The sequence below is a fragment of the Bombina bombina genome, chromosome 6 (assembly GCF_027579735.1).
Source record: "Bombina bombina isolate aBomBom1 chromosome 6, aBomBom1.pri, whole genome shotgun sequence".
NCBI classification, from domain to species: domain Eukaryota; kingdom Metazoa; phylum Chordata; class Amphibia; order Anura; family Bombinatoridae; genus Bombina; species Bombina bombina.
In genome coordinates this window covers 500,052,160-500,076,309 of record NC_069504.1, presented here as the reverse complement: position 1 = coordinate 500,076,309, position 24,150 = coordinate 500,052,160, and the positions used below count along the sequence as shown (strand labels likewise).

General features: G+C 41.9%; 1 protein-coding gene across 1 annotated transcript in view; it reads left to right on the top strand.

Moving 5' to 3' along the window:
- The window catches only part of ARID3B (AT-rich interaction domain 3B), a 288,514-nt gene that overhangs the window by 57,332 nt on the left and 207,032 nt on the right, over window positions 1–24,150 (top strand). The window contains exons 5-6 of the mRNA XM_053717369.1: window positions 20,382–20,395; window positions 23,629–23,647. Of these exons, the coding sequence (XP_053573344.1) occupies window positions 20,382–20,395; window positions 23,629–23,647 (33 nt within the window). The remainder of the gene's footprint in view (window positions 1–20,381; window positions 20,396–23,628; window positions 23,648–24,150) is intronic.

The following is a 24,150-nucleotide window of genomic DNA, read 5'->3' as shown; positions in this document are numbered from 1 at the left end:
AAGGCAGCGACTTGGTCTTCACTGCACACTTTTGCCAAATTTTACAAATTTGATACTTTTGCTTCTTCGGAGGCTATTTTTGGGAGAAAGGTTTTGCAAGCCGTGGTGCCTTCCATTTAGGTGACCTGATTTGCTCCCTCCCTTCATCCGTGTCCTAAAGCTTTGGTATTGGTTCCCACAAGTAAGGATGACGCCGTGGACCGGACACACCAATGTTGGAGAAAACAGAATTTATGCTTACCTGATAAATTACTTTCTCCAACGGTGTGTCCGGTCCACGGCCCGCCCTGGTTTTTTAATCAGGTCTGATGAATTATTTTCTCTAACTACAGTCACCACGGTATCATATGGTTTCTCCTATATATATTTCCTCCTGTACGTCGGTCGAATGACTGGGGTGGGCGGAGCCTAGGAGGGATCATGTGACCAGCTTTGCTGGGACTCTTTGCCATTTCCTGTTGGGGAGGAGAATATCCCCACAAGTAAGGATGACGCCGTGGACCGGACACACCGTTGGAGAAAGTAATTTATCAGGTAAGCATAAATTCTGTTTTTAGCCAATCAGTGCAGACTCCTAGGTAACTTCATGTTCATGAGCACAGTTTTCTATATGGTACACATGAACTAATGCCCTGTAGCTGTGTAAAACTGTCAAAATGCCCTGAGCTAAAAAGGCGGCCTTCAAGGGCTTAGAAATTTGCATATGAGCCTACCTAGGTTTAGCTTTCAACTAAGAATACCAAGAGAACAAAGCAAAATTGATTATAAAAGTAGAATGGAAAATTGTTTAAAATTATATGCTCTATCTGAATCATGAATGTTTAATTTTGACTTGACTGTCTCTTTAACCCCTTAACGACCAAGTACGTGTCAGGCACATCGTTCAAAAAGTGTCAGTTAAGGACCAAGGATGTGCCTGACACGTCCTCTGGACGATCGCTTCCAGCGCTTGAAACCCCAGACGCTTTCAGGATATTTCATTGATGCCTCGATATTGAGGCATTCTGCAATATCCTTTTTTTAGCCACCGATGCAAATAGAGCCATCGATGGTGCCAATTGTTGGTGTGGGTGGGCGGCCCATCGAAGGTAATATCCGGATCATGTCACAGTGAAGTGCTTGAGGAGGGCGGTGCGGGTTGGGGCGTGCGTGCAAGCCACATTTACATTAATGAATCTAAAAATGTATGTGTCATGATACAATCATGTGGAGTAGTTGATGCCTGGATTGGCTGCTCAGCAGAGGTGCTATTGTCTCAGCCTGGAAGGGGTTAAGGTGAACTGTTATTTCTTTGTGTAGAATCTGTATTCAGAGAGGATAGAAAAACAAGGGGCGCCAACATAGTGTGAATCAGTTTGGAAAACTGGAAAACAGTAGTTATAATAAAATCTACTCACAAGTGGAGTGGCACCTAGAACCAACTGGGTGCATACAGGCAGGCTGACATTCAGGACCAGCAGTCAGTACGCTGGGGGTCTCACCCGGGAGACCTGTGGGTGGGTCAGATGAGGTAGATGGAGTCGGCTGTGCGTCGTCTGGTGAGCCGGATCGCCACTATGGAAGTCCAAAGGGCTGTGTTGTTTATCCCAAAAGGGTAGCTGCTCACATGATCAGCCTTGTTTCCAAACGAGTTTCCAATGTCAGTGTATGGAACAAAGGGATAAAAACCAAACTGGGTATAACCACTGCAAACTGTGGTAATATTAAAAAGGCACAGAAAACCGGGTCTGTCTAAAAACAAGTATTTAATTGCTACGCGTTTCTCAGTCCGTAAAGGACAGTTTCCTCAGGCATATACAAAGGTGTTCAACAGGCTACCATTTATACCTGACAGTGACCCGGAATCAAAATGTGGAGGTCATCTCCAAAGAATTGACAATAAAATGTTAAAAAACAAAAATACAATAAAAAATGGAACATGTATCAAAATTGTGTTTGAGCAGCAATCAGATAATATATTCATATCATGAAAAAACAAAAAGAACAAACATAAAAGCAGCATGTATTTGCATTGATGAGTAACACCTGTGATAGTGTTTCTGAAAAAAAAAAAAAAAGCTAAACCTGTGTATGTATCCTATCCTATAGATAAACAGGTTGTCACCTCAAAAGACTATTGGGTTATATGAAAATAAGATCCCAATGGTGACTATTGTTTAGTGTGCAAAACAAATCTGTATATAATCAATAAAGAATATATATAAACTAGAAAAAATATATATATGTTTTCCTCTGGGTTGGGGTCGAACCCTTGACCTTGTGTATGCTAGGCTTTTACTGATCTAAAAGAGCTATTCAGATATGACAACAAATGAGATTGATATCACTCGTAATATACCAAACAATAGTAGATAATATGGATGTATTAGAAATATGAGTTTGCAGAAAACATTGTTCTTGTAAAGAGCCCTCATATCTTATATTCTAGAAAACAAAAATAAGATGGTTATGGTCGATAGATTCTAGATAGAACAAGAAAAATGGTCTTTTATGTATCTAGATAATGATTTAAGGAACGCTATCTCAAACTAGCGGTCCCAAATATAAATTAAATATCTATGTAAATGTTGAAGGTGTTGGATGAAGATTAAATGAAAAAATATAGCAATCCTTGTTTGGAGAGATATAAATACGCTATATGCTAGCTGTTGAAATACTGGTAAAGAGTTTTTTGAGATTATATGGTTCATATAAATGTGGCAAAAGAGGATGTAATATGTGTAAATTTATATGTTCTCAAAAAACATTTAAATCTAACACTACTGGTTTGTCTTATCAGATATCACATCGCCTCAATTGCGAATCTAAGTATATTATATATCTTTTAAATTGTGTTTGTGGGGTCCAATACATTGGGCATACCATTAGGAACGTACGCACCCGTTGGGGTGAACACTATCGGAATTGTAAAAACTGTAAAAAAAGTAAGATTAATCACAGTGTTCCAAATCACTGTGAAACAATACATGATGGTAGAGCAGATATCTTTAAAATAATTCCGATTGACCATGTACCTCCATCCACTGATTATGATCGTCTAATTAAACTTAGACAATTAGAAACTTACTGGATACATAAACTCAAAACTTTGTATCCACTGGGTTTGAATGCCAATGTTGATTTGGCTGCTTTCATATAAGTCCGTCCTTTGCAGAGATCACATTACATACTACATTCAGTTTACAACAACAGATTTCCAACAATATTTTTCATACATTCATTATTATGACATTTTCTCAGATACATACATCATATTTAGATCTCATATACATATCCAGTTTACATCAATAGATTCTCTACAACATTTTCTAATACATTTATTAATCAAGACATCACCATCAGAGATACACACAAACACTAAGAATCAATGAGTTGAATCACTCCTATTAGTGTACAGCATTTTTAATGTTATATCGATTAGTTTAGAGTCAACCACACTAAGATTCCTATATACTTTGCTATTTCCAGATAGCTCATCGGACTAAACATAGGGTCCTTACATATATAGACATGGGTTCGTATCCCACCCAAAATATTTGAAACAATTTATTATCAATATGAGTTTAGAAAAAGAATATCATGAGCAGTATCACTAGAACCTTCACAGCTAGCATTTAGTAAAAATATATGCTTTAAACGAAGGTTCTTTTTATATATACACACTTTTTAGCAGTATATCATTAGTTTTTTTAATATATACAATTATCTAATATTTCTCAATAGGTTTTTTCCATGAACCATTTTTTACCATTTTTACATCACTTTTTTACCAGTATTACAACAGCTAGCATATAGCGTATTTATATCTCTCCAAAAAAGGATTGCTATATTCTTTCATTTAATCTTCATCCAACACTTTCAACATTTACATAGATATTTAATTTATATTTGGGACCGCTAGTTTGAGATAGCGTTCCTTAAATCATTATCTAGATACATAAAAGACCATTTTTCTTGTTCTATCTAGAATCTATCGACCATAACCATCTTATTTTTGTTTTCTAGAATATAAGATATGAGGGCTCTTTACAAGAACAATGTTTTCTGCAAACTCATATTTCTAATACATCCATATTATCTACTATTGTTTGGTATATTACGAGTGATATCAATCTCATTTGTTGTCATATCTGAATAGCTCTTTTAGATCAGTAAAAGCCTAGCATACACAAGGTCAAGGGTTCGAGCCCAACCCAGAGGAAAACATATATATATATATTTTCTAGTTTATATATATTCTTTATTGATTATATACAGATTTGTTTTGCACACTAAACAATAGTCACCATTGGGATCTTATTTTCATATAACCCAATAGTCTTTTGAGGTGACAACATGTTTATAGGATAGGATACATACACAGGTTTAGCTTTTTTTTTTTTTCTTTTTTTTTTCAGAAACACTATCACAGGTGTTACTCATCAATGCAAATACATGCTGCTTTTATGTTTGTTCTTTTTGTTTTTTGTTTTTTCATGATATGAATATATTATCTGATTGCTGCTCAAACACAATTTTGATACATGTTCCATTTTTTATTGTATTTTTGTTTTTTAACATTTTATTGTCAATTCTTTGGAGATGACCTCCACATTTTGATTCCGGGTCACTGTCAGGTATAAATGGTAGCCTGTTGAACACCTTTGTATATGCCTGAGGAAACGGTCCTTTACTGACTGAGAAACGCGTAGCAATTAAATACTTGTTTTTAGACAGACCCGGTTTTCTGTGCCTTTTTAATATTACCACAGTTTGCAGTGGTTATACCCAGTTTGGTTTTTATCCCTTTGTTCCATACACTGACATTGGAAACTCGTTTGGAAACAAGGCTGATCATGTGAGCAGCTACCCTTTTGGGATAAACAACACAGCCCTTTGGACTTCCACAGTGGCGATCCGGCTCACCAGACGACGCACAGCCGACTCCATCTACCTCATCTGACCCACCCACAGGTCTCCCGGGTGAGACCCCCAGCGTACTGACTGCTGGTCCTGAATGTCAGCCTGCCTGTATGCACCCAGTTGGTTCTAGGTGCCACTCCACTTGTGAGTAGATTTTATTATAACTACGGTTTTCCAGTTTTCCAAACTGATTCACACTATGTTGGCGCCCCTTGTTTTTCTATCCTCCTAGATTTCCTGATTCATCACACCTTGGATTCAAGCGGAGCAAGCCATTTGTTTTGATCCTTTGAACTTTTGATCTTTATATATCCTTTACATTGGATTTGGACTTTTTATCTCTGAAAACTTATCACATATTGGACTTTTCAGTTTTTTGAGTTTAATCAAATTCAACTGTTCACATATTTTGTTGCAAGTCTTTAGTTCTTTGCAATATTCCAACTGATTTTTTGTTTAGGTATCACAATTGTTTCATGATTTTTTTGCTTATGTATCACAATTGTTTCAAGTCTTACGGTTTGTAACAAGTCACACATTCTCCTTTGATTAACAAGATTTCACTCAATCATATACACATGTACACCTCTACTCTCACATACTTATCTGTCACGGTTCAACTCACACGATACCAGAGGAATTTCATTCACATCAACACAATTTCTATCAACACTACAGCGCGTCCCCTTAGTTTTTTCTTATAGAAAATACTTCTATACTGTATTCAGAGAAGCTGTGGGCTGGGACCCCTTCCCCCCTCCTTAGCCTAATGCTGTTTGTGTAACTGTGTGTAGGAATGCAGAACACTCTTCCCCTTGATGACTGATAGTAGGGGCTAAGACTTGTTTGTAATTGGTTGAACTCGTTGTAAATCATAACCAGGGCGTGGTCTTTGACAAGACAAAGAGAATTTGATTCACGTAGGCAAGAGAGAGGGTTTTTTTTTTTTTAGGCAGACATGCCCTGGGGACTGAAGCGACTTAACATCTGGAATGGCAGCTCTCCACATATCTAAAGGAATTTGATAATAAGTAAGATATTGTGTCATTCTTTTCATGTCCCATTTTGTTTTTAAAGAACTGTAGCTTTGCATTTGTATGTTATTTTGAATGTCTTTATAATTTTGCACTGTGTAACCTGTATTGATATTTTTGTTATTAAACGCATAGAAAAGTCTTTGGGCTCCAATATCCGAATTCACATTCCTGTTGAGACAAGGTTAAAGGCACGTTACCTAAGTATTAAATAGTGTGAGTTTTTAGGGGTTCTCCAAAACTCCCCTTTAATTTAAACGTTTTGGTGGTGGCAGCAGGGAAATTGTTAATTAGAGCAGTGTGGACAAGATCTGGGGGCTAATGTGGTATCCCTTTTAAGGTCCTTTTGCAGAGTTGCAAGGATAAGGGAACCAGAGCTGTGTGCCATTCACCCCTTCATGCCCACACCCCTCTATTGTGACACTGAGAAGGTTTGATTTGTCAAACTGGCTGGCAGCGGTTGGGATATTTAGAGTTTTTTAGTGCTATTTGTATAGTACTAAAAGAAATTACATGTTTTTGTGTAATTTGCCTAATTACAGAGACATTACAGTGCAAAGCAGTTCTTTCTCTTGTAAGGTGTATCCAGTCCACGGATCATCCATTACTTGTGGGATATTCTCATTCCCAACAGGAAGTTGCAAGAGGACACCCACATCAGAGCTGTTATATAGCTCCTCCCCTAACTGCCATACCCAGTCATTCTCTTGCAACTCTCAACAAGCATGGAGGTAGTAAGAGAGAGTGGTGAAATATAGTTAGTTTCTTCTGTTAAGTGTGATCAGTCCACGGGTCATCATTACTTGTGGGATATTAACTGCTCCCCTACAGGAAGTGCAAGAGGATTCACCCAGCAGAGTTGCTATATAGCTCCTCCCCTCTACGTCACCTCCAGTCATTCTCTTGCACCCAACGACTAGATAGGATGTGTGAGAGGACTATGGTGATATATTTAGTTTTTATATCTTCAATCAAAAGTTTGTTATTTTATAATAGCACCGGAGTGTGTTATTCCTTCTCTGGTAGAATTTGAAGAAGAATCTACCTGAGTTTTTCTATGATTTTAGCCGGAGTAGTTAAGATCATATTGCTGTTTCTCGGCCATCTGAGGAGAGGTAACTTCAGATCAGGGGACAGCAGGCAGATTAATCTGCAAAGAGGTATGTAGCAGTTTATTATTTTCTGACATGGAATTGATGAGAAAATCCTGCCATACCGTTATAATGTAAACTCAGCCTTAAATGCAGTAGATGTAGCTGATATCAGGCTGTCATGTATGTATATTTTACACTTCATTTTTCTGGGAAATGGTACTTCTCTGGCTTTTAAACTGTATACATAGACTTAACCTATTTTGCAGGGACTTGCAATAGGTTTTAAATGACAATTAATTATTGAGGTAAAACGTTTTTTTGCTGGCATGTAAAAACGTTTTTTTCTCTGAGGTACTGGGTGAAAAAATGTTTTGGGCACTTTTTTTTCCACTTGGCAATAGTTTTGATTTAAATTAGAGCATTTCACTGATCTCTCTCACTGTTATGTGTGTGGGGGAGGGGCCATTTTGGTGCTTTCACTATGCATCAGAAAAACTCAGTCAGAGGTTCATTTTCTTCCTGCATGATCCGGTTCATCTCTACAGAGTTCAGCGATCTCAAGAGTCTTTTTTGAGGGAAGTAATCATACAGCAGAACTGTGCTGATTGTATTGACTGTGATATAAAAAACGTTTATTTGTGTATTTTTTTCTGCTGCCTGGGTTAGTTATCATTTGCTGAGGGGAACAATCCTTTGCTAAAACTGTATAGTCTGACAAAGATTGATGCTATAACTTAATTATTTTATCTGTTATAATATTTTCTGTGCTTCTTAAAGGCACAGTTCGTTTTCATATTATTTGTAAACTACTTTGAAAAGTATTTCCAAGTTGCTGTTTATTTGCTAGTGTGTTAAACATGTCTGATTCAGAGGAATATCTCTGTGCTATATGTGTTAATGCCAAAGTGGAGCCCAATAGAAATTTATGTACTAAATGTATTGATGCTACTTTAAAAAATAGTCAATCTGTACAAATTGAACATATTTCACCAAACAACGAGGGGAGAGTTATGCCGACTAACTCGCCTCACGTGTCAGTACCTGCATCTCCCGCTCAGGAGGTGCGTGATATTGTAGCGCCGAGTGCATCTGGGCGGCCATTACAAATCACATTACAAGATATGGCTACTGTTATGACTGAAGTTTTGGCTAAACTACCAGAACTAAGAGGTAAACGTGATCACTCTGGGATGAGAACAGAGTGCGCTGATAATGCAAGGGCCATGTCTGATACTGCGTCACAGTTTGCAGAACATGAAGACGGAGAGCTTCATTCTGTGGGTGACGGTTCTGATCCAAATAAACTGGACTCAGACATTTCAAATTTTAAATTTAAGCTTGAGAACCTCCGTGTGTTACTAGGGGAGGTATTAGCGGCTCTGAATGATTGTAACACAGTTGCAATCCCAGAAAAAATGTGTAGGTTGGATAAATATTTTGCGGTACCGACGAGTACTGACGTTTTTCCTATACCTAAGAGACTTACTGACATTGTTACTAAGGAGTGGGATAGACCCGGTGTGCCTTTCTCACCCCCTCCTATATTCAGAAAAATGTTTCCAATAGACGCCGCCACACGGGACTTATGGCAAATGGTCCCTAAGGTGGAGGGAGCAGTTTCTACTTTAGCTAAGCGTACCACTATCCCAGTGGAGGATAGCTGTGCTTTTTCAGATCCAATGGATAAAAAATTAGAGGGTTACCTTAAGAAAATGTTTGTTCAACAAGGGTTTATATTGCAACCTCTTGCATGTATTGCGCCTGTCACGGCTGCAGCAGCATTTTGGTTTGAGTCTCTGGAAGAGACACTTCAATCATCCACACTAGATGACATCACACACAAACTTAAATTCCTTAAGTTAGCTAATTCATTTATTTCAGATGCCGTAGTACATTTAACTAAACTTGCGGCTAAAAATTCAGGATTCGCCATTCAGGCACGCAGAGCTCTGTGGCTAAAATCCTGGTCAGCTGATGTTACGTCTAAATCTAAATTGCTTAATATTCCTTTCAAAGGGCAGACCTTATTCGGGCCCGGCTTGAAAGAGATTATTGATGACATTACAGGAGGTAAAGGTCATGCCCTGCCTCAGGACAAGGCCAAAGCCAAGGCTAGACAGTCCAATTTTCGTTCCTTTCGTAATTTCAAAGCAGGAGCAGCATCAACTTCCTCTGCACCAAAACAGGAAGGAGCTGTTGCTCGCTACAGACAAGGCTGGAAACCTAACCAGTCCTGGAACAGGGGCAAACAGGCCAGAAAACCTGCTGCTGCCCCTAAGACAGCATGAATTGAGGGCCCCCGATCCGGGACCGGATCTAGTGGGGGGCAGACTTTCCCTCTTCGCCCAGGCTTGGGCAAGAGATGTTCAGGATCCCTGGGCGTTAGAGATCATATCTCAGGGATACCTTCTGGACTTCAAATCCTCTCCCCCAAGAGGGAGATTTCATCTGTCAAGGTTGTCAACAAACCTAACAAAGAAGGAAGCGTTTCTACGCTGCGTACAAGATCTTTTATTAATGGGAGTGATCCATCCAGTTCCGCGGTTGGAACAAGGACAAGGGTTTTACTCAAATCTGTTTGTAGTTCCCAAAAAAGAGGGAACCTTCAGGCCAATCTTGGATTTAAAGATCCTAAACAAATTCCTAAGAGTTCCATCGTTCAAGATGGAAACTATTCGAACAATTTTGCCCATGATCCAAGAGGGTCAGTACTTGACCACAGTGGATTTAAAGGATGCTTACCTTCACATACCGATTCACAGAAGTCATTACCGGTATCTAAGGTTTGCCTTTTTAGACAGGCATTACCAGTTTGTAGTTCTTCCATTCGGACTGGCTACGGCTCCAAGAATCTTCACAAAGGTTCTGGGCACTCTTCTGGCGGTACTACGACCGCGAGGAATTTCAGTAGCTCCGTACTTAGACGACATACTGATACAAGCTTCAAGCTTTCAAACTGCCAAATCTCATACAGAGATAGTACTGGCATTTCTAAGGTCGCATGGATGGAAAGTGAACGAAGAGAAAAGTTCTCTCTTTCCACTCACAAGAGTTCCCTTCCTGGGGACTCTGATAGATTCTGTAGAAATGAAGATTTACCTGACAGAGGACAGGTTAACAAAACTTCAAAGTGCATGCCGTGTCCTTCATTCCATTCAAGAGACCAGAAATTCTCTTCTATGGTGGCTTTATCGGCCACATCTGTCCAGGGGAATGCCATTCAGCAGGCCAGACTGGTCAATTGTAACAACAGACGCCAGCCTACTAGGTTGGGGCGCTGTCTGGAATTCTCTGAAGGCTCAGGGACTATGGAATCAGGAGGAGAGTCTTCTTCCAATAAACATTCTGGAATTGAGAGCAGTCCTCAATGCTCTTCTGGCTTGGCCCCAGTTAGCAACTCGGGGGTTCATCAGGTTCCAGTCGGACAACATCACGACTGTAGCTTATATCAACCATCAGGGAGGGACAAGAAGCTCCCTAGCAATGATGGAAGTATCGAAGATAATTCGCTGGGCAGAGTCTCACTCTTGCCACCTGTCTGCAATCCACATCCCGGGAGTGGAGAACTGGGAGGCGGATTTCTTAAGTCGTCAGACTTTTCATCCGGGGGAGTGGGAACTTCATCCAGAGGTCTTTGCCCAAATACTTCGACGTTGGGGCAAACCAGAGATAGATCTCATGGCGTCTCGACAGAACGCCAAGCTTCCGCGCTACGGGTCCAGATCCAGGGATCCGGGAGCGGTCCTGATAGATGCCTTGACAGCACCATGGACCTTCAGGATGGCTCATGTGTTTCCACCTTTCCCGATGCTTCCTCGATTGATTGCCAGAATCAAACAGGAGAAAGCATCAGTGATTCTAATAGCGCCTGCATGGCCACGCAGGACTTGGTATACAGATCTGGTGGACATGTCATTCTGTCCACCTTGGTCGTTACCTCTGAAACAGGACCTTCTGATTCAGGGTCCTTTCAAACATCAAAATCTAACTTCTCTGAAGCTGACTGCTTGGAAATTGAACGCTTGATCTTATCAAAGCGTGGTTTTTCTGAGTCAGTTATTGATACCTTAATACAGGCTAGGAAGCCTGTTACCAGAAAGATTTACCATAAAATATGGCGTAAATACCTATATTGGTGCGAATCCAAAGGTTACTCTTGGAGTAAGGTTAGGATTCCTAGGATATTGTCTTTTCTACAAGAAGGTTTAGAAAAGGGGTTATCCGCTAGTTCCTTAAAGGGACAGATCTCAGCTCTGTCCATTCTGTTACACAAGCGTCTGTCAGAAGTTCCAGACGTTCAGGCTTTTTGTCAGGCTTTGGCCAGGATTAAACCTGTGTTTAAAGCTGTGGCTCCACCATGGAGTTTAAACCTTGTTCTTAACGTTTTACAGGGTGTTCCGTTTGAACCCCTTCATTCCATTGATATAAAGTTGTTATCTTGGAAAGTTCTATTTTTAATGGCTATTTCCTCGGCTCGAAGAGTCTCTGAGTTATCAGCCTTACATTGTGATTCTCCTTATTTGATTTTTCACTCGGATAAGGTAGTTCTGCGTACTAAGCCTGGGTTCTTACCTAAGGTAGTCACTAACAGGAATATCAATCAGGAGATTGTTGTTCCATCCTTGTGCCCAAATCCTTCTTCGAGGAAGGAACGTCTTTTGCACAATCTGGATGTAGTTCGTGCCCTTAAATTTTATTTACAGGCAACTAAAGATTTTCGACAAACGTCTTCCCTGTTTGTCGTTTACTCTGGTCAGAGGAGAGGTCAAAAAGCTTCTGCTACCTCTCTCTCTTTTTGGCTTCGTAGCATAATTCGTTTAGCTTATGAGACTGCTGGACAGCAGCCTCCTGAAAGAATTACAGCTCATTCCACTAGAGCTGTGGCTTCCACTTGGGCCTTTAAGAATGAGGCCTCTGTTGAACAGATTTGCAAGGCTGCAACTTGGTCTTCGCTTCATACTTTTTCCAAATTTTACAAATTTGACACTTTTGCTTCCTCGGAGGCTATTTTTGGGAGAAAGGTTCTTCAGGCAGTGGTTCCTTCTGTATAAAGAGCCTGCCTATCCCTCCCGTCATCCGTGCACTTTTGCTTTGGTATTGGTATCCCACAAGTAATGATGACCCGTGGACTGATCACACTTAACAGAAGAAAACATAATTTATGCTTACCTGATAAATTCCTTTCTTCTGTAGTGTGATCAGTCCACGGCCCGCCCTGTTTTTTAAGGCAGGTAAATATTTTTTAAATTATACTCCAGTCACCACTACACCCTTGGCTTCTCCTTTCTCGTTGGTCCTTGGTCGAATGACTGGAGGTGACGTAGAGGGGAGGAGCTATATAGCAACTCTGCTGGGTGAATCCTCTTGCACTTCCTGTAGGGGAGCAGTTAATATCCCACAAGTAATGATGACCCGTGGACTGATCACACTACAGAAGAAAGGAATTTATCAGGTAAGCATAAATTATGTTTTTTTTTCTTCAATAAAAAGTTTGTTATTTTTAAATAGTACCGGAGTTGTGCAATTTTATCCCAGGCAGTAAATAGAAGAAGAATCTGCCTGAGGTTTCTATGATTTTAGCAGGTTGTAACTAAGATCCATTGCTGTTCTCACATATGTCTGAGGAGAGAGGTAACTTCAGCGGGAGAATGGCGTGCAGGTTACTCTGCTATGAGGTATGTGCAGTTACAATTTTTTCTAGAAATGGAAATGCTAGAAAATGCTGCTGATACCGGATTAATGTAAGTTAAGCCTGAATACAGTGATTTAATAGTGACTGGTATCATGCTTACTCTCAGGGGTAATACCCTTTTAAAATTGCAATATAAAACGTTTGCTGGCATGTTTAATCTTTTTTATATATGCTTTGGTGATAAAATTTTATTGGGGCCTAGTTTTTTTCCACATGGCTGGCTTAAATTTTGCCTAGAAACAGTTTCCTGAGGCTTTCCACTGTTGTAGTATGAGTGGGAGGGGCCTATTTTAGCGCTTTTTTGCGCAGTTAAAATTACAATCCAGCTTCCCTCAGAAGTTCCCTGAATGCTATAGTATATCTCTGAAGGGCTCAAAGGCTTTCCAAAATCGTTTTTTGGGGAAGGCAGGGCCACAGCAGGCTGTGGCAGTTTGTTGTGACTGTTAAAAAACTTCTATCGTTTATTTGATCCTTTTTTTGAACTAAAGGGTTAATCATCCATTTGCAAGTGGGTGCAATGCTCTGTTAGCTTATTACATACACTTTAAAAATTTCGATTGATTTACTGCCTTTTTTCACTGTTTTTCAATTTTTGACAATTTGTTTCTCTTAAAGGCACAGTACCGTTTATTATATTTGCTTGTTAACTTGATTCAAAGTGTTTTCCAAGCTTGCTAGTCTCATTGCTAGTCTGTATAAACATGTCTGACATAGAGGAAACTCCTTGTTCATTATGTTTAAAAGCCATGGTGGAACCCCCTCTTAGAATGTGTACCAAATGTACTGATTTCACTTTAAGCAATAAAGATCATATTATGTCTTTTAAAAAATTTATCACCAGAGGAATCTGACAAGGGGGAAGTTATGCCGACTAACTCTCCCCACGTGTCAGATCCTTTGACTCCCGCTCAAAGGACTCACGCTCAAATGGCGCCAAGTACATCCAGGGCGCCCATAGCGTTTACTTTACAAGACATGGCGGCAGTCATGGATAATACACTGTCAGCGGTATTAGCCAGACTACCTGAATTTAGAGGTAAGCGAGATAGCTCTGGGGTTAGACGAAATGCAGAGCATACTGACGCTTTAAGAACCATGTCTGATACTGCCTCACAATATGCAGAAGCTGAGGAAGGAGAGCTTCAGTCTGTGGGTGATGTTTCTGACTCAGGAAAGATACCAGACTCTATTTCTACATTTAAATTTAAGCTTGAACACCTCCACGTGTTGCTCAGGGAGGTTTTAGCTGCTCTGAATGACTGATACAATTGCAGTGCCAGAGAAATTGTGTAGACTGGATAAATACTATGCAGTGCCGGTGTGTACTGATGTTTTTCCAATGCCTAAAAGGTTTACAGAAATTATTAATAAGGAATGGGATAGACCAGGTGTGCCGTTCTCTCCCCCTCCTATTTTTAGAAAAATGTTTCCTATAGACGCCACCACACGGGACTTATGGCAGACAGTCCCTAAGGTGGAGGGAGCAGTTTCTACTCTAGCAAAGCGTACTACTATCCCTGTCGAGGACAGTTGTGCTTTTTCAGATCCAATGGATAAAAAATTAGGTTACCTTAAGAAAATGTTTATTCAACAAGGTTTTATCCTACAGCCCCTTGCATGCATTGCTCCTGTCACTGCTGCTGCGGCGTTCTGGTTTGAGTCTCTGGAAGAGGCTTTACAGGTAGCGACTCCATTGGACGACATACTTGGCAAGCTTAGAGCACTTAAGCTAGCCAATTCCTTTGTTTCTGATGCCATTGTTCATTTGACTAAACTAACGGCCAAGAATTCTGGTTTTGCTATACAGGCGCGCAGGGCGCTATGGCTTAAATTATGGTCAGCTGGCGTGACTTCAAAATCTAAGCTGCTTAACATTCCCTTCAAGGGGCAGACCCTATTCGGGCCTGGTTTGAAGGAGATTATTGCTGATATCACTGGAGGAAAAGGTCATGCCCTTCCTCAGGATAGGTCCAAATCAAGGGCCAAACAGTCTAATTTTCGTGCCTTTCGAAACTTCAAGGCAGGTGCGGCATCAACTTCCTCTAATGCAAAACAAGAGGGAACTGTTGCTCAGTCCAAGACTGTCTGGAGACCAAACCAGACCTGGAACAAAGGTAAGCAGGCCAAAAAGCCTGCTGCTGCCTCTAAGACAGCATGAAGGAACGGCCCCCTATCCGGTAACGGATCTAGTAGGGGGCAGACATTCACTCTTCGCCCAGGCGTGGGCAAGAGATGTCCAGGATCCCTGGGCGTTGGAAATTATATCCCAGGGATATCTTCTGGACTTCAAAGCTTCCCCCCCAAAAGGGAGATTTCACCTTTCACAATTATCTGCAAACCAGATAAAGAGAGAGGCATTCTTACACTGTGTACGAGACCTCCTAGTTATGGGAGTGATCCATCCAGTTCCAAAGGAGGAACAGGGACAGGGTTTTTACTCAAATCTGTTTGTGGTTCCCAAAAAAGAGGGAACCTTCAGACCAATTTTGGATCTAAAGATCTTAAACAAATTCCTCAGAGTTCCATCATTCAAGATGGAGACTATTCGTACCATCCTACCTATGATCCAGGAGGGTCAATATATGACTACAGTGGATCTAAAGGATGCTTATCTTCACATTCAGATACACAAAGATCATCATCGGTTTCTCATGTTTGCCTTCCTAGACAGGCATTACCAGTTTGTAGCTCTTCCCTTTGGATTAGCTACAGCCCCAAGAATCTTTACGAAGGTTCTAGGGTCGCTTCTGGCGGTCCTAAGGCCGCGGGGCATAGCAGTGGCCCCTTATTTAGACAACATCCTGATACAGGCGTCAAACTTCCAAATTGCCAAGTCTCATACGGACGTAGTACTGGCATTTCTGAGGTCGCATGGGTGGAAAGTGAACGAGGAAAAGAGTTCTCTATCCCCACTCACAAGAGTTTCCTTCCTAGGGACTCTGATAGATTCTGTAGAAATGAAAATTTACCTGACGGAGTCCAGGTTATCAAAGCTTCTAAATTCCTGCCGGTTTCTTCATTCCATTCCGCGCCCTTCAGTGGCTCAGTGTATGGAAGTAATCGGCTTAATGGTAGCGGCAATAGACATAGTGCCGTTTGCACGCTTACATCTCAGACCGCTGCAACTATGCATGCTCAGTCAGTGGAACGGGGATTACACAAATTTGTCCCCTCAACTGAATCTGGACCAAGAGACCAGGGATTCTCTTCTCTGGTGGCTATCTCGGGTCCATCTGTCCAAAGGTATGACCTTTCGCAGGCCAGATTGGACGATTGTAACAACAGATGCCAGCCTTCTAGGTCGGGGTGCAGTCTGGAACTCCCTGAAGGCTCAGGGATCGTGGACTCAGGAGGAGACTCTCTCCTTCCAATAAATATTCTGGAACTAAGAGCGATATTCAATGCTCTTCAGGCTTGGCCTCAGTTAGCAACTCTGAGGTACATCAGATTTCAGTCCGACAACATCACGACTGTGGCTTACATCAACCATCAAGGGGGAACAAGAAGTTCCCTAGCGATGTTAGAAGTTTCAAAAATAATTCGCTGGGCAGAGGTTCACTCTTGCCACCTATCAGCTATCCATATCCCAGGTGTAGAGAACTGGGAGGCGGATTTTCTAAGTCGACAGACTTTTCATCCGGGGCAGTGGGAACTCCATCCGGAGGTGTTTGCACAATTGATTCATCGTTGGGGCAAACCAGAACTGGATCTCATGGCGTCTCGCCAGAACGCCAAGATTCCGTGTTACGGATCCAGGTCCAGGGATCCCAAGGCGACACTGATAGATGCTCTAGCAGCGCCCTGGTCTTTCAACCTGGCTTATGTGTTTCCACCGTTTCCTCTGCTCCCTCGACTGATTGCCAAGATCAAGCAGGAGAGAGCATCAGTGATTCTAATAGCACCTGCGTGGCCACACAGGACCTGGTATGCAGATCTAGTGGACATGTCATCCTTTCCACCATGGTCTCTGCCTCTGAGACGGGACCTTCTACTTCAGGGTCCTTTCAACCATCCAAATCTAATTTCTCTGAGACTGACTGACTGGAGATTGAACGCTTGATTTTATCAAAGCGTGGCTTCTCCGAGTCAGTCATTGATACCTTAATACAGGCACGAAAGCCTGTCACCAGGAAAATTTACCATAAGATTTGGCGTAAATATCTTTATTGGTGTGAATCCAAGGTTTACTCATGGAGTAAGGTCAGGATTCCCAGGATATTATCCTTTCTCCAAGAAGGTTTGGAAAAAGGATTGTCAGCTAGTTCCTTAAAAGGACAGATTTCTGCTCTCTCTATTCTTTTGTACAAGCAGATGTTCCAGACGTTCAGGCATTTTGTTAGGCTTTAGTTAGAATCAAGCCTGTGTTTAAACCTGTTGCTCCACCATGGAGTTTAAATTTGGTTCTTAAGGTTCTTCAAGGAGTTCCGTTTGAACCTCTTCATTCCATAGATATCAAACTTTTATCTTGGAAAGTTCTTTTTTTGGTAGCTATTTCCTCGGCTCGTAGAGTCTCCGAGTTATCTGCTTTACAATGTGATTCTCCTTATCTGATTTTTCATACGGATAAGGTAGTCCTGCGTACCAAACCTGGGTTTTTACCTAAGGTGGTATCTAACAAGAATATCAATCAAGAGATTGTTGTTCCATCCTTGTGTCCTAATCCTTCTTCGAAGGAGGAACGTCTATTACACAATCTGGACGTGGTTCGTGCTTTAAAGTTTTACTTACAAGCTACTAAAGATTTTCGTCAAACATCTGCTTTGTTTGTTGTCTACTGTGGACAGAGGAGAGGTCAAAAGGCTTCGGCAACCTCTCTTTCTTTTTGTCTAAGAAGCATAATCCGCTTAGCCTGTGAGACTGCTGGCCAGCAGCCTCCTGAAAGGATTACAGCTCATTCTACTAGAGCTGTGGCTTCCACTTGGGCCTTTAAAAATGAGGCTTCTGTTGAACAGATTTGCAAGGCGGCGACTTGGTCTTCGCTTCATACTTTTTAAAAATTCTACAAATTTGATACTTTTGCTTCTTCGGAGGCTATTTTTGGGAGAAAGGTTTTACAGGCAGTGGTACCTTCCGTTTAAGTGCCTGCCTTGTCCCTCCCTTCATCCGTGTACTTTAGCTTTAGTATTGGTATCCCACAAGTAATGGATGATCCGTGGACTGGATACACCTTACAAGAGAAAACACAATTTATGCTTACCTGATAAATTTATTTCTCTTGTGGTGTAAGGTAATTTTTACATTTAAACTACAGTCACCACTGCACCCTATGGTTTCTCCTTTCTAGGCTTGTTTTCGTTCGAATGACTGGATATGGCAGTTAGGGGAGGAGCTATATAACAGCTCAGCTGTGGGTGTCCTCTTGCAACTTCCTGTTGGGAATGAGAATATCCCACAAGTAATGGATGATCCGTGGACTGGATACACCACAAGAGAAATAAATTTATCAGGTAAGCATAAATTGTGTTTTTTCCCTTCCTCTTGTTTGTTCGTTGCTACTCTCATTATGGAAGCATATAGAAAGATGCCGGAAGAATCCCTGGAGCTAATTTGTCAGGAGAGAGCCATTGCAACTTTTTGCAAAACTAAGGAGCAGTTGGTCCAGGAACTGCAGCATGCAGATGACCTTCCAGCAGAGCAGGAAACAGGCACAGAGAGGGTTACTGTGGAACTGGTAACCCAGGAGATGGTACCTACTGCTGTTACCCCTGTGAGGGAAAAGGAGTCTGAGCTACAAACAGCACTCGGGTACTTGGGAGATGCTGATCCTAAACTGAGAATGGAATTGATCCTCAAGTTTCAAGAAGCAGCTGAGAGAAAGAGGGAGGCTGCAGAAAGAGAGAAAGAAAAGAGCGAGAGAGGCTGCAGCGAGAGAAAGAAAAGAAGCGAGAGAGGCTGCAGCGAGAGAAAGAAAAAGGATGCTCAACGGAGACATGAGCTGGAGGCTATACAGAGGAACAGAACCAGCCTGTCTCCCCAAACCAGTGGACGCGGGGAGACTGCAACAGAGAGGCCCCGTCTGGAGTATTTTCCAATGTTGGAAAGAGACACTGACTTGGATGTTTTTCTGAGGGGCTTTGAGAAGGTATGCAAGCAGTATCAGCTGCCCCCAGAGCAATGGGTTCGCTATTTAGCTCCTCGTCTGAAGGGTAAAGCACTGGATGTATTTGCTTCACTTCCAGGGGAGGATGATGTATGAGGCCATAAAAACAGCCTGATTAAAAAGTTTTAAGCTCACTCCGGAATTCTACAGGAAAAAATTTCGGAGTCTTCACCAAAGTGCAGAGGACAGCTGCACAGAATATGTTGCACAGCTAAGGTCTGCTTTTAAGCAATGGACTGGGGGCCTATAAGTCCTCACTCATGAGGCTTTGGAGGATTTGATGATCCTGGAGCAGTTCATGCAAATGCAAAGTCCTGATGCCAGAGTATGGATTCTGGACAGAAAGCCCAAAACAGTGGCAGAGGCTGCAGATCTGGCTAATGATTACGCCAACAACAGAGCACCTGAAACAAGGCAGGCAGCTATTCAAGCTGTGTCTCTTAAGTGGAAAAGAGCAACCAAGGTAGCAGAGAAACCATCTCATCTACACCCTACAGCCAGAGGGGCAGGGGCCACACCGGGACAGGGGGATACCCGCTGGTGTTTCACTTGTAACCAGATGGGGCATCTGAGTTTCACCTGCCCAGAAAAGAAGAAGCCTGAGGGTGGGAATGTGGCTGGGGGACCAGCATCTGTTTTGTTTGTGGGTGGGTTCCCAAGGCAAAAGCGGAGAGATAACCTACAGAGGGTATCTGTGGGTGACCAGGTGGCAACAGGACTCAGGAATAGTGGAGCTTTGGTTACCTTGGTGCATCCTGAAATGGTAAAGCCGGAGAACATTATACCAGGGAGGACTGTGTCCATTCAAGGAATTGGGGGAGTGTGCCCCGCAGTGCCTTTGGCACGAGTGTACCTTGATTGGGGTGCGGGAAAAGGTTTGCGGGAGGTTGGGATTTCTGCGGATATCCCTGTTGATGTTTTGCTTTGCGATGATTTGGGCTGGATGCTTTGTCAGTAAGCCCCAGAAGACAACACCTGCAACCTGGAAGGGCCAGTAGAGGGCCCTGCACCAACTGAGGTACTTAGTGAAACTTTGGGGGACCCAGAGGGGAGGCTGGGGATGGACACATCGCTAGCTGCACCAGAGCTGGAGGTATCCCTTGAACATAATTGCTGGGAGGGGGGACTGAGGGTTAATGCAACTCTGCCTTTGTGTACACCATTAATGTCTTGTTCTGATGAAGAGGGATGTATTGACAATGTTACTTCTTTTGAACATGGGCGCTGGGAGGGAGAGCCTAGGGTTAATGATGATTTATCTGAACCTGTACCAGTACTGTATTGTGCCAGTGAAAAGGGTTATACTGCCATTGATTGTGACAATGGGATGCCTGATGCAGTGTGCGGGAATGTGAGAGAGCAGCAGGGCTGGGCAGAAGGGCAGACTAAATGTGTATACCCTTCTGTGCTAGAACCAGCATTCCATATGGAAGGAGGAGTGAATGGCATGGCTGGTGTAGGGGTCAGAGTACATCCTGCTCTGTTACAAAGGGTAAAACAAGATGGGACCCTGGGTGTGGCTGTGGACCTCCCCTACAGGAATGGCAGATGTGAAGAAGAGGGGGAGGGAGATGTAGCTGCAGTGACTAATGAACCTGCTACTCCTACAGAGCATACTGGGGTAGGTGTGAACAGTGGAGTATCTGGCCTAAGCATAGCAAGAATTGCTCTTAGTCCCCCAGTGAGTTACCCTGAGGGGCTTCTAGATCCCTTTATGAGTGAGAGCTAGTGTGTGATATCCTGCAAGGAAATGTCCTCCATGAGAGAAATTGTCAGCTGATGCTAATTGTTACAAGGGGCAAATGAATGCTAAGAGTGCACAGAAAGGGCAGATCTGGCCTTATGAATGAGGAAAGACTAGGATTTAGGTTGACATAGGGGATCAGCGTGGGCTGACCCCCTATTTCCACCATTTTAAAAGGGGAGGTGTCATGATACAATCGTGGAGTAGTTTATGCCTGGATTGGCTGCTCAGAAGAGGTGGTATTGTCTCAACCTGCAAGGGGTTAAGGTGAACTGTTATTTCTTTGTGTGGAATCTGTATTCGGAGAAGCTGTGGGCCGAGACCCCTTCCCCCTCCTTAGCCTAATGCTGTTTGTGTAACTGTGTGTAGGAATGCAGAACACTCCTCCCCTTGATGACTGATAGCGGGGGTTAAGACTTGTTTGTAATTGGTTGAACGCGTAAATCATAACCAGGGCGTTGTCTTTTGACAAGACAAAGAGAATTTGATTCAAGTAGGCAAGAGAGAGGTTTTTTAGGTAGAACTGCCCTGGGGACTGAAGCGACTTAACATCTGGAATGGCAGCTCTCCACATATCTAAAGGAATTTGATAATAAGTAAGATTTTGTGTCATTCTTTTCATGTCCCATTTTGTTTTTAAAGAACTGTAGCTTTGCATTTGTATGTTATTTTGAATGTCTTTATAATTTTGCACTGTGTAACCTGTATTGATATTTTTGTTATTAAACGCATAGAAAATCTCATTCTGTCTTTGGGCTCTAATTTCCGAATTCACACTCCTGTTGAGACAAGGTTAAAGGCATGTTACCTAAGTATTAAATAGTGTGAGTTTTTAGGGGTTCTTCTAAACTCCCCTTTAATTTAAAAGTTTTGGTGGTGGCAGCAGGGAAATTGTTAATTAGAGCAGTGTGGACAAGATCTGGGGCTAATGTGGTATCCCTTTTAAGGTCCTTTTGCAGAGTTGCAAGGATAAGGGAACCAGAGCTGTGTGCCATTCACCCTTCATGCCCACACCCCTCTATTGTGACGCTGAGAAGGTTTGAGTCGTCACAGTATGTGAAGGACGGGGGGATACTGGCAGACAGCTGCCAGTACCCAAGATGGCGGCAAATAGGTAGAGGGGGGTAGGGTTAGAGAGCTGTATGGGGGGGATCAGGGAGGTTGGAAGGAATCAGGGGGTAGGATGTGTGAGGTGGGAGTCTGATCTCTACACTAAAGCTAAAATGAACCCTACAAGCTACCTAATTAACCCCTTAACTGCTGGGCATAATACAAGTGTGGTGCGCAGCGTCATTTAGCGGCCTTCTAATTAAAAAAAGCAGCGCCAAAGCCATATATGTCTGTTATTTCTGAACAAAGGGGATCCCAGAGACTCATTTACAACCATTTGTGCCATAATTGCACAAGCTGTTTGTAAATCATTTCAGTGAGAAACCTAAAGTTAGTGAAAAAGTGAACATTTTTTTTATTTGATTGCATTTGGCGGTGAAATGGTGACATGAATATATACCATAATGGGCCTATATCAATACTTTGGGTTGTTTCCTACACTAAAACTAAAATTAACCCTACAAGCTACCTAATTATCCCCTTAACGGCTGGGCATAATACAAGTGTGGTGCGCAGCGACATTTAGCGGCCTTCTAATTACCAAAAAGTAATGCCAAAGCCATATATGTCTGTTATTTCTGAACAAAGGGGATCCCAGAGACGCATTTGCAACCATTTGTGCCATAATTGTACAAGCTGTTTGTAAATTTGTGGGAAACCTAAAATTAGTGAAAAAGTGAACAATTTTTTTATTTTTTTTTATTGTATTTGGCGGTGAAATGGTGGCATGAAATATACCAAAATGGGCCTAAATCAATACTTTGGGATGTCTTCTAAAAAAAATATAAAGTGCTACTTGTACTTATTGCCCTATAACTTGCAAAACCCCCCCAAAGAACATGTAAACATTGGGTATTTCTAAACTCAGGACACAATTTAGAAACTATTTAGCATGGGTGTTTTTTGGTGGTTGTAGATGTGTAACAGATTTTGGGGGTCAAAGTTAGAAAAAGGTGTGGGTTTTTCCATCATATTTTATAAAAATTTTTTTTATAGTAAATTATAAGATATGATGAAAATGGTATCTTTAGAAAGTCCATCTAATGGCAAGAAAAATGGTATATAATGTGTGGGTACAGTAAATGAGTAAGAGGAAAATTACAGCTAAACACAAACACAGCAACAATTTAAAAATAGCCCTGGTCCTTAAGGGTAAGAACATTGAAAAATTGTCTGGTCACTAAGGGGTGAAAGGGACAGTCTACTCCCAGATTTTATTTTATTTTTGAGGATAATGTCAAAATAAAACATACAAAGACGTGATAAGAAGTACAAATCTACTGCAAAGTTACATAAAGAAGTTCTGTATAATACAGGCAAACCTACATAATTATCCTCATTTGTATCCCAGTGAATGCACAGCAAGGATAATAATAATAATAAAAATAATATTAATCTAATCTAAGAAAAAACAAAACACTAAGCGAGATATTAAGTGTGATAAGAAGAGGGAAAGAGAGAGAGAAAAAAAAGGGGGAACTAAAGAGCCAGAACTGGACATTCTGTTAAGCTAGGATTTGAACACCATCCAATCTGCATATACTTGAGGGAAAAGGGTCTTAAATGTGCATAGATAAAAGGTGGGGTCTCTATAAGGGAATTACAACTGTATAATCTTACAAAGTGAAAAGTCCTGTAGATAAAAGAGAAACAAGAGAGGCGCCACCATAGAACAGTAACGTATGTAAATATTCTGGAACACAGGACAGACCCCTTCCCCCAAAGATGAATCTACTCACAAGCGGAGTGGCACAAGATGAAGTGCCAGATACAGCTGGTCGGGACTGTTGTGAGTCGCCCAACATACACGCTGGAGCGTCACTCTGTCACTGCTTTCGTCACAGGGGCTCGTCTAGTATAGATACCAATTCATCCAAACCAGGCACAGTGGTGTCTTACTGGATATGCCGATTGGATTAGCAGACTTGTCTGTCTTATTACTCCACTGCCAGGTCAGCTGACTATGCAAAAGCTCTTGTCTAATGACAGTCTTCAATGATTCCAGTGGTAACTGCCCGCTCAGAATCTGCTTCTGCAAAAAAGGCACATAGTTATGTCCTCCTCCTGTAGTTCCTTGGTGCAGAGCTGAATCAAAACTGAATTCTTACTTCTTGATTGAAGGACACAGCATTGTGAGTACACAAGAGAACCACATGTCTGACAGCAGGGCGGAGTTGATCACCAAACTACCCATATAGACAGGCAGCTTCTGCAATGTTGGCAGATCATGTAGATGCACCGGTGGTGCGGTTATAGAGGCTATCTGTTCATCGGACGGCAAGTATGTCCCACGCGGTGAGTCCGTGTGAACTTTCACTTCCAGTGTGCTTCGTGTTGTAGGTCTTTAACTGCTAAGCTAAAGATTTAGCTCAAATTCTGAAGGCGCTTTGTCAATTAGGATCTGCATAAGAGCCTCTTCTTTAGCAAATTGTTGGATCTAAATGAGTTAGGGACTCAGCACTTCCATGGCTGTG